Source organism: Coenobita brevimanus, chromosome 65 (genome assembly GCF_032717465.1).
Source record: "Coenobita brevimanus isolate Jiangsu-jjx chromosome 65, ASM3271746v2, whole genome shotgun sequence".
Classification (NCBI taxonomy): domain Eukaryota; kingdom Metazoa; phylum Arthropoda; class Malacostraca; order Decapoda; family Coenobitidae; genus Coenobita; species Coenobita brevimanus.
The window spans coordinates 35,618,431-35,633,552 of NC_137018.1; the positions used below are offsets into that span (position 1 = coordinate 35,618,431).

General features: G+C 45.5%; 1 protein-coding gene across 1 annotated transcript in view; it reads left to right on the forward strand.

Moving 5' to 3' along the window:
- Nucleotides 1–14,077: 14,077 nt before the first annotated feature.
- Agps (alkyldihydroxyacetonephosphate synthase) overlaps nucleotides 14,078–15,122 on the forward strand; it is a 93,857-nt gene continuing 92,812 nt past the window's right edge. Inside the window, exon 1 of the mRNA XM_080276617.1 lies at nucleotides 14,078–14,298. Within this exon, the coding sequence (XP_080132743.1) occupies nucleotides 14,078–14,298 (221 nt within the window). The remainder of the gene's footprint in view (nucleotides 14,299–15,122) is intronic.

Below are 15,122 nucleotides of genomic sequence, written 5' to 3' on the forward strand. Positions count from 1 at the left end.
GGAATTACAAATCTGGGAATTACAGATGGATTGGAATCAAGGATTTGGGAATTACAGATGCATTGGAATCATGGTCGCCCAGGAATCATAGACGTGTGAGGCACTGACACAAACCAGTAAGGCATTAAGGGCCATACTCTCCTGGGCTTTGAATGCTACTTTCTCTAATTTTTTTTTTTTCCAGCACATATATTATTCACTTCAGGGCTTACCTCTCTCCACTGACACCGAGTGATAGACGAAATTATTTTTTCCCCCTGAATTCTGACTACAAACAGCCACAGAGTGTTTGCTAGTAGTTAAGATTAGGTACATGATATATATAAGTGATATATATATATATATATATATATATATAGTTGATCACATAATCGGTGGGTAACGTTTTGTTGCGTCTGTCAGTGTGTCTGTCTATTCGTAGCAGGTGGGTAATGTTATGGTTACGTACATGTGCATCTATCTGTCAGTCTCTGATGACTAAATTTTCAAAGATTTGACCCAGAATGCAAGTTTGCTCTTAAAAGATGATAGCTTTTAACCACAGTTTGGTCATGGCTCAAAGATGAAGGTTTACCTCACTAGCGTGGCAAGAATTCTAATCCAAGCGAACGAGCGGCCTCCGTCTCTAGGAAGTATTTTAGTTTCAGGATTTCCTATAATTTATCTTATTCCGATTCGGTGTTGGAGTGGAGCTCATTCGCACGGTGGCACTGACATAGTTCGGAAACTCCGCTGCCTGTTTATGTAAACGTCCTTAATTCCTTACCTATCCCTTAAAAGGTGGATGGTAGACTGCATGAGGCAGGCAGCTTCATCCTGCGTCTGCGGGGTTCACAGTTCAAATGAACATGGGACTACAACAACTACACTCAGTTTTCTAATCGTGGCGAAGATGCACTTGGCAGGTTGATGATGATCAGCTGAATGCAACATGTCCGAATAATATCGTTGTATTTCAAATAATTACCAGTAATTACTGATAATTACTGGTAATTATCTGAAATACGACGATGTTATTCGGACATGTTGCATTCAGCCAATCATCACCAATCTGTCAACTCAATCTTCGCCTCGATTAAAAAAAAAAAAAAGAGCATACTATCACTACTGCTATTATCACCACTATTACTATTCTAATGAAGCACCAAGGGCACCGGTCGAGAGAGAGAGAGAGAGAGAGAGAGGGTACACCCTTTCTGTCACACTTGAACCTCTCGTACGACTGATAAACTGATAAGTTAGTTTGGTTTGTCGTAAATGGGATCAAAACTGCATATTTAATCTCTTCACTCCGATGAAGTATTATCTGTTATTTTTCTTGGTAACTCCTGATGATTTTATTCAATTTTCGAGAGACTTTGGCAGTAAGACATATGCTTCAATAACCTTCTCTGTACTAGCGGTCTGCCCCAAGCTGAATATATCGTCTGATGATAGCAGGAAGATGATAATAATACATCATCAGACTGAAGGGATTAATTTCTGTACGGCGACGTCTTTACTTATTTTTGTCACTTCAACTGTGAGTTTGGGTGAGTGTGTAAGAAAAAGAATCTAAAAGTGAATGTAGGGAAGAGTAAAGTTAAGGGTTTCGAGAGAGGTGAAGTCAGTGAATGTACAGTGAGGTTGGATGAGGAGGGAATGGGAAATATGAGTACGTTTAAGTACTTGGGGAGTGTGATGAGTGAGGATGGAAGTTTGGACGGTGAAGTGATTGAGAAGGTACATCAAGGAAGAAAGGTTGTAAAGAAAGGTTGCTGTTTCCGTGAAGGCAGTGATAAGAATCAGGGATGTGAGCATGGAAATGAAAAAGCTACTACATGACAGTATTGTGATACCAACTCTAACGTGTGGAAGTGAAGCATGGACGTTGTTGGAAGGACACAAGTCAAGAGTGAGAGCAGTAGAAATGAGTTATTTGGGAGGAGCCTGTGGAGTCACATGGAGAGACAGACTGACAAATGAGCATGTGAAGGAGCTTCGTGGTGTGGATGTGGATGTGATAGGAAGAGTGAGGAGAAACACACTAAGGTGGTTAGGCCATGTGGAGAGGATGAAGAGTGAGAGACTGACGAAGGAGAGTGTATATGAGTGAGGTGGAGGGGGAGAGAGGGAGGGGGAGGCCAAGGATGAGATGGAGAGATGGAGTGGAGAGCTATATGAGAGAGGGGAGTGTGAACTGGGAGCAGGGTGATGAAATGGCGGGGGACAGGATGACGTGGAGGCGATTTGTTTATGGCCACCCCGTAAAAGGAATTAAGGCTTCTGGCAATAAATAGATAGATAGATAGAAAAACCTCTCGTATTGAAAGGGTTAATGAAAGCTATATTAAAAAAATTCTCATTTGAATAGTTAGAAATTAAATAATGTGGTCGGGATGTGGGCAGAATAGAATAAGAACACCCATCAACCACAGGCATACAAATGACATGTAGGGTCGTTCCCAGCAGTAAATCGATGTTCCCTTGACGCTGACAGCAATTTTGCAACAGCGAGGAGCTGGAAAAAGTGTGAAGGTTTGGTTCCTGGGTGGATGGCGCATTTGTATTTCCACCTAGTTAACAGGGGCATCATGTAAGACTCCATTTTACCCTGTGATCTGGTTACATGATTACCGCCCAGCGCTCTAAATGGTTTCCTGGGTTACAGGAAACCGTTAGACTTGTCATTCAGTGTAGAGCCACCTAAGATGATAGAAGACTTATAAAAAATGAGAGAATGGAAAGGGAAAAGTAGGAAGAGAGGAGGACAAACACTTAACAAGAGTTATGCATAGCATTTGAGACATGCTGGCATTTTTTTTTTTTTTTCATTTCTGTGTCTTACCCTTTCAAGGATAAATTTGCCCATTTTGTATATACTTTCTGTGCCCTGGAATTCTTTTTGTCATTTTTATTTCATTGACACTAAACCATCCCTTATTGTGGACTGGAAAACCAGTTTAGAGACCCTTTCATGTACTATGTCGAATTAAGGAAAAGTAATCTGCTAAAACGAAAACCCCAGCAACAGACTGTAACAGTATTCCTCATCTTTTTGTAACTGCTTTAACGAATGTTCGTCCAGGGTACAAGGTGCTTACATAGTTAAACAAATCATTTCGTAAAATTCAAAACAGAACTTTCAGTGAGGTTATACCCCTCCCAGATGTGTTGGAATGTTAGCCTTTGATCAGACATCCTGGATGCAATAGCAGTTTCTCTGTCTGTGTAATCTTTAATCATTTCACAGCCTAAAAGTAATGAAAATAAAATACACGATCCTGCAACATACTTCCGTTCTGTAACTGGTATTCGTCTCAACACCACAGCCAGCCACCTCAGCCAAGTAGCAGCAAGTAGCCGCAACAGGTCAAACAATTTTGTCTGGGAAACACATTGTGCATAATTTCGAGAAAAACTTATAGTTATTTCAGAAACGATGGGACAAGCGCCGTTCCTGGCTGAGGGTTCCTCGTGGTGAGACGAATAGCATACAGAACGGAAATATGCTACCCGGCAAGTGGTGTTTAGTTCTTTTTATCTTGTAGGAATTACCCATATAACCTATGGTCTTCAATTAGCAGATGGTGAAGACATTCGTTAATGCAATGGATATTTTCACAGTTACTTTACTACAGTGAAATTGTTTAGCCAAGTGAAGGCTAGTATAAGTCTGGTGGATTTTCTAAATCTCATTAACATTTGGTACTCTAAAGTGATTTCTTTAATTTACAACCTGCAGAATAGCTTACTGTACCAGAAAACCTCCACATTGAGTCTTCTAAATTCTCTACTCTCTAGCTTCGGCTTTTCTGTCATTCTCTAACTAAATATATCTGCACTGTTTACATATCCTCTAATTCTATTGACTATGAAAAATTCTTCAACTATCTTACTTCTACGATGGAACACATTCTATCCATTTCTCCTTTCTCTGAAATCTCCATTCTAGGAAATTTAAATGTTCACCACCACCTTTGGCTCTCCTCTCCTTTCACTGATCCACCTGGTGAACAAGCCTTCATCTTTTCTATCCTTAATGACCTAGAGCAGCTTGTACAGCACCCTACCAGTATCCCTGACCGCTTTGGATAGCTCCAACATACTTGACCTCTTCCTTGCAACAAATCCTTCCGCATACACTGTTAATCTTTCCTCTCCATTGGGCTCCTCCGATCACAACCTTATTACCTTAGCCTGTCCTATCACTCCGGTACGGCCTGTGGACCCTCAAAAGAAACGTCGGTTGTGGCACTGGAACTGTGGACTGGGAGACCCTCAGGCAGTAACTTCTTTGATTTTCCCTGGAATGATTATTACTTCCGCGGCCGGCAGCCATCTGAGCGTGCCTTGCTCATTACCGAGGTTATTCTCTTGGGCATGGAAGCATACATTCCTTTCTCATATCCTTTGACTAATGCAAGAATGCCTTGGTTTAATCACGCTTGTTCTAATGCTGTCCACAACAATGGGAGGGCCTATAAAAGGTACCAGAGCCAACCCACCCCTGAAACACATCTTGTTAATGTTTCTGCCCAGAATCGTGCTAAGTCTGTTTTCACTCTTCTAAAAATAATTTCATCCGTACTAAATGCTCTCAACTCTCCAACTCGAATTCTTCCCGCTCCTTCTGGCCCCTTGCCAAAAACCTTTCTAACAGCTTTACCTCATCATCCTTCCCTCCTCTTTCCTACTCTGATGGCTCTGTAGCTATTTATTCTACTGATAAAGCAGATCTCTTCACTCAGACTTTCTCCTCCAATTCCACCTTAGATGATTCCGGTGCTGTTCCTCCGTTACTGCCCCCCTGTGCTTCTGTGCTTACACCCTGCCCAGGCAAACTCTTTCGCCTTTGTCTATCAACATGTACCTTTCCTTCCTGCTGGAGGTTTGCTCTCATTCAGTCAGTACCAAACAAGGGTGACCATTCTCAACCCTCTAACTATCGTCCAATTGTTTTAACATCCTGTGTGTCAAAAATTTTCGAGTCAATTCTTAACAGAAAATTTTTAAAGCATCTTGCCTATCACAACTTCTTTCTGATCGTCAGTATGGGTTCCGTCAGGGACGCTCCACTGGCGATCTTCTCACCTACCTTTCAGACTTCTGGTCATCCTCCTTTCGGGACACTGGCGATAGCTTTGCCATTGCACCTGACATCTCAAAGGCTTTCGATCGAGTCTGGCATAAATCTTTAATTTTCAAACCGCCCTCGTACGGTTTCTATCCTTCTATCTGTGCCTTCATCAGTAGCTTCTTTTCTGGTCGTTTTATAGCTGCTGTTGTAGACGGCCATCGTTCTTCTAGATCTATCAACAGTGGTGTTCCTTAGGGCTCTGCCCTATCACCAACTGTCTTCCTTTTATTCACCAGTGACCTTCTAAGCTGTACTTGTAACCCTATCCACTAGTAGCTGATGACTCCACCCTTCACCTTTCCATCTGGTTCCCGCAACGTCCATCTCAGCAGTTACTTAACAAACAAGGGATGAGGCAATAGCACACCCAGTGTCTGACATGGCTCGTATATCTGACTGGGGTAAAAATAATCTTGTTGTTTTTAATGCATCAAAAACTCAGTTCTTATACCTATCAACCCGACTAAATCTTCCACAGGAGTACCCACTGATGTTTAATATATCCAGCTCAATCTTGCATCATCCTTGAACATGCTTGTTTCATTCACTCGGGACTAATCTTAGAAATATCATATTACATCTCATGTAAAACCTGCTTCCAAGAGATTAGGTGTGCTAAGCCGACTCCGTACCTTCTTTACCCCTACACAGTTGTTGACTTTATACACGGGTTTTATTCGCCTCTGTGTAGAGTACAACTCTCATGTGTGGGGAGGCTCCCACATACAGCTTTGTTCAATAGGGTGGAGCAAAAGGCATTTAGTCTCATTAATTCTCCTCCTCTTACTGGCTCCCTTAAAAATTTGTCTCCTCGCCCCACTGTTACATCTTTATCTCTTTTCTATCGCTACTTCAGTGGTTACTGTTCTTCTGAACTGTCTGCTTGTATCCCTCCAGCTCTACGAAGGGCGCGTAGCACTCGTCTAGCAACAAACTCTTATCCCTTTTCTGTCCAACTCTCTAATGCAAGAGTTAACCGTTACTCCTAGTCTTTCATTTATGCAACAGGTCAGCTCTGGAACTTTCTCCCTCTGTCTGTATTTCCTGCTTTCTATGATCTCCAGTCTTTCAAACGCAGTGTGTCCAGGCATCTCGAAATGATCGGATCTTGAATTGGGCTCTTTGTTGTATTGTTTCTGTTTTTTTTTTTTGTTTTTTTTCTAGGAAAGAAGAGTCTGCGGGCTCCTGGCCTTTAGTTCCTTCTTCCTTGCATAAAAAGAAAAACACATAAATCTCATCTAATATACTATAACCCTGTGTGTGTGTGTGTGTGTGTGTGTGTGTGTGTGTGTGTGTGTGTGTGTGTGTGTGTGTGTGTGTGTGTGTGTGTGTGTGTGTGTGTGTGTGTGTTGCAGCAAAGACTGGAGAAAGGATTTTGGTGATGCAAGAAAGGAGGGTTGAACATAGGTCCCAGACGGGCCAGTTTCAATTTTATGTCGATTGATGTTTTCTGAAGGTACAATATGCGCACGTGGAAGAGGCAACGGGGCATCTCCGTGGAGTTTCATACATCTTTGGAGATACATAGATAAGTAGACAGATAAATAGCTAGATAGAGGAGAGAGAGAGAGAGAGAGAGAGAGAGAGAGAGAGAGAGAGAAAGAACAGACGAACAATTCAGCAGAAACTTGTGGTACCTGTGGTGGTGGTGGTAGTGGTTGTGGTGGTGGTGATGGTGGTGGTAATGATAGCTGTCTGTGATGGCGGTGGTAGTTGTGATGGTGGTGGCGGTAGCTGTGGTGGTGATAGCTGTGGTGGTTGCAGCTGTGGTGGTGATAGCTGTGATTATGGTGATGGTGGTAAAGGTGGTGTTGGTGGTAGCTGTGATGATGGTGGTAGCTGTTTTTTAACCTTTCGTCCTCGTTACTGTGTTAAGTATCGTGGAATACTGTTTAACAGCTTTCCTTTCCTCAAGGACAAGTGTTTTAAACTGGCTCGTAAATTAGGGGTTTGGCTGCACCTTCACATCCTCAATTCTAACCCCCTGAATCCGATGCTGTATCATATAGTTTATTTTAGCTATCCCTACACGATACAGTGGGATCACTTCTCAACCGGAGGCATTGTACAAGTTGAATATGAAATCGTCTGGACTCGGCAGAAATAAAATGAATCGCAGGTGTTGCATTCCCTATTATTTATTTATTTATTTATTTATTTATTTGAATAATTGCACATGTATTTATCGGGGTCTCCATATAAATCCGCCACTGAATTCACAGTGTGTGCGTGTGTGTGTGTGTGTGTGTGTGTGTGTGTGTGTGTGTGTGTGTGTGTGTGTGTGTGTGTGTGTGTGTGTGTGTGTGTGTGTGTGTGTTTACAGAAGAAGAACAAAGGAAAGTCATCATTATCATCATCATCCAATCCTACATTGCCCCATGAGGAGCGTAGGAGCCCGGGGCTGGGCAGTTGGTCCCGACATTTAAGATGAGAGTGACCAGCCTCACTCATCCCCGAGTGGCATTACATGAGCAATCGATCCCAACCACCCCTTGGATATAAACCTTCACCGGCTCAATCCGATTGGAGCGCAATAATTACCCACTAAACCACCAGGCGCCAAAATCTGGTTGTATGGTTACCACCCAGCGCAGTTAATGCTATCCTGGTGTACAGGAAACCATTTGGCTTGTCACTCAGTGTAGAGTCACCCACAGGCCGAAGGAAGAGGAAAGAATGAAGGAAAGAAAGACAGAAAAGGGAGTGTAAAGTCACCCGTAGGCCGAAGGACAAGGAAAGAATGAATGAAAGAAAGACAGAAGAGAATGGAAGGAAAGAAGGATGGAGAGGAAAGGGCAGACACCCGAGAGCAGCACTACATCGAGTGAGTGGATGGTGAGAAAAAATAAATAACAAAATAACTCCTTACGCCATATTACAGGTGTCCTCAGTTTCGTTTCGTTTCTTAAATAAAGGCTGTAGCATACTTGCATGCGTTGGCCTTGGTCACCTAACGGCGGCTCTCCACGCTGCTTGGTCTCTGGCAGTCTCTCTGTTCAGTCCCTCATCCCTGAGGCCACACTCTATGACCTCGTCCCAGGTCCTTTTCAGTCTGTTTCTCGCAGCCGTATCTCCGACGTTCGCACTTTTCACTCTCTGCACCCAAATGTCTTCCTCCACCCTCTCCCAGGGATGGCACGACCGGGAGGGATGTGGGGTGGTCACCCTTCAATGTTTGTTCCTGAGCTGGTCAAAAATGAAGAGCACAAACTTTGCAATAAGTATTAAGAATATATGGAGTGGATAGGAAGTTGTTGAAGGTCGTGAAGAGTATGTATAAGGGTGCTAAGGCTGCAGTGCGTGTGGATAGTGAACTGAGTGAATTTTTCTATTTGAAGGCTGGATTGAAAAAGGAATGTGTCATGTCTCCATGACTGTTCAATCTGTATATGGATGGTATTATAAAAGAGATACAAGATAGGGTAGTGGATGTTGGAGCGGCCTTAGTGAGAGAGGACAGTGTTTGGAAACTCCCTGTACCGTACTGTTGTTTGCAGATGATACTGTGTTTTTAAGTGAAGACGAATGGGAGCTGCAAGGCTTGGTGGATGAGTTTGGGAGTGTTTAAGAAACGGAATCTAAAAGTAAATGTAGGGAAGAGTAAAGTTATGGTCCTCGAGAGAAGTGAAGTCAGTGAATGTAGAGTGAGGTTGGATGAGGAGGATATGAAAATGTGATTGAGTTTAAGTACTTGGGTAGTGTGATGAGTAAGGATGGAAGTTAGAGGGTGAAGTGCTTGGAAGGGTACAACAAGGAAGAAAAGTTGCTAGTTCCTTGAAAGCAGTGATAAGAAACAGGGAAGTGAGCATGGAAATGAAAAAGTTATTACATGACAGTATTGTGATACCAGCTCTAACGTATAGAAGTGAAGCTTGGACCTTGTTGGAGGGACAGAAGTCAAGAGCGAGAGCAGTGGAAATGAGTTATTTGGGAGGAGCATGTGGGGTCACATGCAGAGACATGATTGACAAAATTAATGAGGAAGAAAAAGAGCGTTGTGGAGTGCATGTGGATGCGATAGGAAGTGTTAGGAGAAACAAACTGAGGTGATTTGGCCATGTGGAGAGGATGGAGAGTGAGAGACTGGCGAGGAGAGTGTGTGTGAGTGAGATGGAAGGGGGGAGAGGGAGGGGGAGACCAAGGGGCGACATGGAGAAGATTTGTTTGTGGCCATCCCTTACGGGATTAAGACGTCTGGCAAAAGATAGTCAGATAGATAGAAACTTTTTCTTAACATAAAAGGAGAGTTCTCCGTGGGGAAAAAATATTTTTCTACGTAAGTTTTTCTTTCTTTCGTTGTATATATATATATATATATATATATATATATATATATATATATATATATATATATATATATGGGACAACCTGTCAGAAGAATAGCAACCCCAAATCAAGTACAGTACCATATTAATCAAGGTACGTTGACCTGGACCCCCTTCCCCCAAAGAACGGTGGCAAGGGCGGGAGGAGGGGGGGGGGCGTCAGGGCAAATTTGCATGCACTCCTGCTACTGGTCTGGTCATGAATAACTCCAAGTGTCGTGATTGGGTGAATTAGTTTAATCAGACTACTAAATAATTTACATTGTGTCTATTTTCTTGTCCATGCATGGATGGCACTGCGGGAGGGGGGGGAGTCAGCCGCCAATAGCCTACTCGGCTCAGAGTTGGTCAAATGTTCCCACAGTTGGTCAAAAAAAAAAGGCTGCTTGTCCAACAAATGGGGTAGGGTATATTGTTAAGTCCTATGAATATTCAGTCAAATCATCAGGGTGCATTTACAGTGTGTGTGTGTGTGTGTATATATATATATATGTATATATATATATATATATATATATATGTATATATATATATAATATATATATATAGATAGATAGATAGATAGATAGATAGATATAGATATATATATATTGTTATGCAGCGTGTTCTGCGCCCCGACTTCTCGGATACAGACACGGTACAGCCTTGGGTTCTTTGTTCCCGACCGGGTCAGTACTAGCAAGGAAGGAAAAACACAAACACCACTGGTCAAAAGGCACACTTCTATATTATGAAAAGACAAACACACACCGTTCTATAAGGAAAACTGAGAAACTTAAAATGATTTAGAATAATGTTTACAACAATCACTTTCCACCTAGTTCAGCAAGTCTGGCCTATACACGGAACTACACCTTCCTGAAGTAGGATTATGTTCACACAGTGTCACAGACAATACTACACAAAATTTGTCAGGTACATCAAATCCACACATACGGACAGTATAATACAGTATACCCATTCCGACAGGAGCGTGACATAGATGACAACATAAAATTATATTCAAGCCCTTAAGGCTAGGTTTTCGCGTGACATAGACGAGACCCTAGCTAGTACAATATATATGCTTGACATCGACGCTGCCCTAGCTAATCTTAGGCTATGTGCGCGTCACACAAGAAGAGAGTGTATGATGTCTCAAACTTGATGGGGGGGAGGGGGGAGGGGTAGTAGTGAGTCTAGGGTGGGTTATTTCGCGTGGGGGACGGGGACTGGGGGTCTGGGGAAGCGAAGGAGAGCACACTGGGGAAGGGTCACACTGACGTATATTGTCCTGGGGGGGCGACACTGAGACGAGGGTTGTCACTGTCGGGAAACCGACCGGGGGGGGGGGGGAGGTGTCGAACACTCCACACGCAAGATCACAGGTAGAGTTCACTATGACACACTGGAGGGGGGGAGATAACACTGCGGCTGCCGGGGGGGGAAGGAGAAAAAGGGGGAAGAGCACTGGAGAGGGTTGTACAACACTGGAGAGACACCGCAGGTACGGGGAGGAGATACAGGGGTTAGTTCACTGGGGGAGGGGTCCAACAGCACTGGGGAAGTGTTTAATCATAGTGTCTGGTACTCACAATTCGTGCGCAGGGGAAGACACAGCTCATGAGGCAGGAGGGCCTACGCCGGGAGCTCCAGGTGACGGCCAGGCGTTGAAGGTGGGCCATCCGGCGAGTAGTACAGGGGAGGGCGGTCCGTGCAGTCGCCGCTAGTCCTGGAGGAGTGGGCGGTGGGTGTGTGGGGCGGCTCCTTAGCTGCAACGGCCCGGCAGGAGGCAGGGCTCTCAGGGCTAGGGCCGACAAGGGCCAGAAGATGCGTTGCTCGGTGCTGGCCCTTAGTCGTCGTCAGGGTCCTGGGGAAGGACCTGGGGAGGCCCGGGCCTAGGGTCGATTGGGAGGAGGGCGGTGCCCTTGCTGGGCTGCCGTCTCATCTGGCAGGGGCGGCCGTCAGGGAGGAACTGCAGCCACCTGCATCGGGGGAAGCCCGGCCACCACAGCGAGCATCTGGGGAGGTCTGCTGACTCCAGGAACTGCAGTCTCGGCTGTGGGAGGAGGCCGTCAGGGCTGGACTGCGGCCTCTCGTCCTGGCAAAGCCCGGCATCACCTGGAGAAGGAGAGGCTGCAAGGACCAGACACCTGGCCTAGGGATGTCTCGCCCAGTCTGGTCTCGGGTGAGGTGCCTGTAGGGGAGCAAATCCCGCCCTCTTGGGTAGAGAGGTGGGGAGAGGGGCGCCTTGCTCTGCCACAGGGATGGTGGGTAGAACTAGAGGTGTTCCCCTCTGTAGGAGCTTGGGGACTACCGGAGGGAGGGCGGCCGAGGGCCGAGCCTCCTGCTTGGTGGGCCCTTGAGGCCCCTCCAAAGCTCCAGTCTGGGGTGCGCGGGGGAGGTCCAGCAGACGTCCCCTCTGTCAGGCAGCCCCGCTGGGCACTGCCTGTGCTTCTAGGGAAGGCAGGAGTGCGGGAGGAGTCAGGGGAGACTCTCTCGAGTACCGCCAATGAGGGTGGCTGAGAGATAGTGCCCATCGTTCTCTCCTGGCCACAGCCACTGATCCGGAAGAACCTGCACTCCAGCTGTAGGGCCTGGGACTCCTGCCCCAGTGACGTCGGGAGGAAGGGGCCGGACGTACTCTCTCGGCTTGCACCACAGCTCCGACAGAGCATTCCCTCCTTCTGCTGGGGTCAGGATTCCTGTCCCTGCGATGGTGGGAGGAGGAGGTCGGACAAACTCTCTCGGCTACTGCCACAGCTCCAACGGAGCATGCCCTCCTTCCGACGGGGAAGGGTTTGTCCCAAGGATGGTGGGAGGAAGAGGTCGGGTGAACTCTCTCGGCTCCTGCCACAGCTCCGACAGCACGTGCCCTCCTTCCATCGAGGTAAGGGGATAGCAACCCTTGAGGCTCCTCCTGAGTCCTCTGTTAAATAGGAGGCTGATCCCGGGGGCCTCGGCTTCCGAGGGTGTGCTTGGGACTTTGCCACTGCAAGTCCAACCCCGATTCTGGCGAGCTTTCCCTCTGCTGGAGAGTAGTGTACTTTTCCTGTACACTGCCGGGTGGTTTGGCTGCGGGGAAGAGGGTCACCGGGTCACGGGAGAGATATGTCGCATTTGCCTGAATGGTGAGCCAGGTAAGCCAGCCTCTCCGTCATCCCCTTGTGGGATGGATATCACCCCCTCATACTCTCCTCCTGGGGTGGTTGTGTCGGGTTCACCCCGCCGCGCGGGTATTTCATATACTGTATATATATATATATATATATATATATATATATATATATATATATATAATACTAGGGCTATTTTTTTATTTTTGAAAGAATAGAAGTGCTATATCTAATGTGTTGGTCAAATATGTTCGAGATGGTCAAATAAGAGGCGAGTTGGTCAAGCAAGGGAGGAGTTGGTCAAATAAGGGGGGAGTTGATCAAACATGCGGCGAGCTGGTAACTACTAAAGTTACCCCCCCCCATCACAAACTCCTCGGGTCATTCCTGTCCTCTCCACATACCCAAACCATCTCAGTCTACCCCTGTTCATCACAACACCAGTACACTCCATCCTTCCTCTCAGATCAATCGCAAACCTAGCCACGCCCCCCAGGCTCCGAATTCAAGGACACACTACACATCCACCTAACCATTGTCAATTCTGTACGTTGGGCTTGAACTGCTGTAGTTTGAATTAATATTGAATAATATGAAGAGGATAATTATAAATTTCCCAATTTACTTTTGGAAGTTTATGCCAAGAGACTGCTCTCGCCATCATTCGTCTTTACCCATTATGTAAGGGATTTAATTCCCAGGGTATAAGACCTTGATAGATAGTACAGCCCTGCTAGGTGACGGGAGAGCCCTACCTTTCCGAGCAGAGCAGATATTCGAGCGGGGTGCGAACGCTCGACCTTGCGAATTCGAGTCAAGCGCTCTACCACGGAGCCACCATATCCCCTACACGTTATGTAGTGGACGTTTCTTTTTCTAAAGCCACTCATACTTCCTGTGTACTGTACATTATATTTTTTTCCCCCGAGGTACTTAGCTTATTTTCCACCCCGATCACGCCTCTCAAATTTACTGGCATGTCATCTGACAGCGCTTATGAGATGTCAGTGCAGTACAGTAATGATCTTTTGATGTCATTGCTATAACTTCACGGGAGCTCGGCAGACCACCATTAACTACGTGCATGCAGTCACTGTCAGGGAGCTGACTAAATAACCTAAAATGATTCCAATAACGGGTAATAATCCTATACCGAGTAATTATCCCGCTATTGTATAATGAAGTGATGTTTACGTTATACACAACCAGTATCACGAGGTAACATGCCTTTTACTCCTGGCCATTATCTGAGTTAAGACTGACAGAAAGGGTGATAAGAGATTGATACAAACCACCACGGTGGTTATTATTATCCCAACACACATCTCGCAGGAAAGGAGGGTGAGTCACCATTTCGCCACTCATAGTTTCTCGTTGGAATAAATCTAAGGCAACACAATATCATCTAAGAGAGTCATCACTAATTCATACCAGACTATTATCATTTAAATGGAAGACTAATATTGATGAATGATGGGTGGCGGATGCATCAATATTGTCGAAAACTCTAGATCTCTTTCCAGTAACAGTTCCCCGCGATGGCATCGTCTGCTCGGGACCGCCTTTCTGTCATCCGCAGGCACCTCGCGCCCAACGCCAGGGACAGCTTCACACAGGGACTACAGGAACAAACTGGAGGAACAACAGAAGCAGGCGTTGTCGAGGGTGTCAGCAATGAGGGTGTTCGGTGGGAGGCAACAGCAGGCCCACCAAAGTCCACTTCCCCGCCCCCTGCTACCTCCACCTTACCCAGGAAACGGTATTTTGAATATGGAAGTGGAAGTCAGTGAAGGTAGCTTAGAAATTAATAATACTCGTTACGCCATGTTATTTGAAATTACAGCGCCGTCCTTATTCAGAGGGTCTAGCCGCTCGGTACCAAGAAGCTTTGCTGTAGTGCGGGTTATGCAATCACTGTTAACTTTTCTGTGGGGGGTCAGTTTGCAGTTTTATATAACCACGAATTAAGGAATTTCCTTTTGACGGTTTATAGGTCTCACCTGCTAACTTCTTTTTGGATAATATTTAGCAGAAGACACCAATGGAATTCAAATATTTTGAAGTTTCTCTATATGTCTCATCATTTGTTAACGTTTCTTCAATGACGTGTCCATTCCATATGACTCTGTCTGTAGCCAGTTGCCTTAATCCTGTAATTGGTGGCAAATCACCTCTTTGTCGCCCTGTCCTCTGCCATTTCGATGCCCTCCTCCCAACTCACACCCCCCTTTCTCATATACCCGGTACCATACCTCCTCTCCATTTCATCCTTGGTCTCCCCTCCACCTTACTCACATACACTGTCCTCATTAGTCTCTCACTCTCCATTCTCTCCACATAGCCAAACCACAGCAGTGTAATATTTCTCCTTATGTTTTTTATTACCGTACATCCACACCACAATGCTTGTTTTTCATTCATTCATTGCCAGATGCCATGTATCCCAAATGGGGTGGCCAAGGGCTCAGAGTTAATTGTTTTACAGGGCCTCAATTATCAGTCTGTCTGCGAGTATAAGTGGCTGGGGAATGGCTGGGAGAAGAAGGGAGGTGAGAAGACAGGAAGCAATCAGTAGGATAGAAG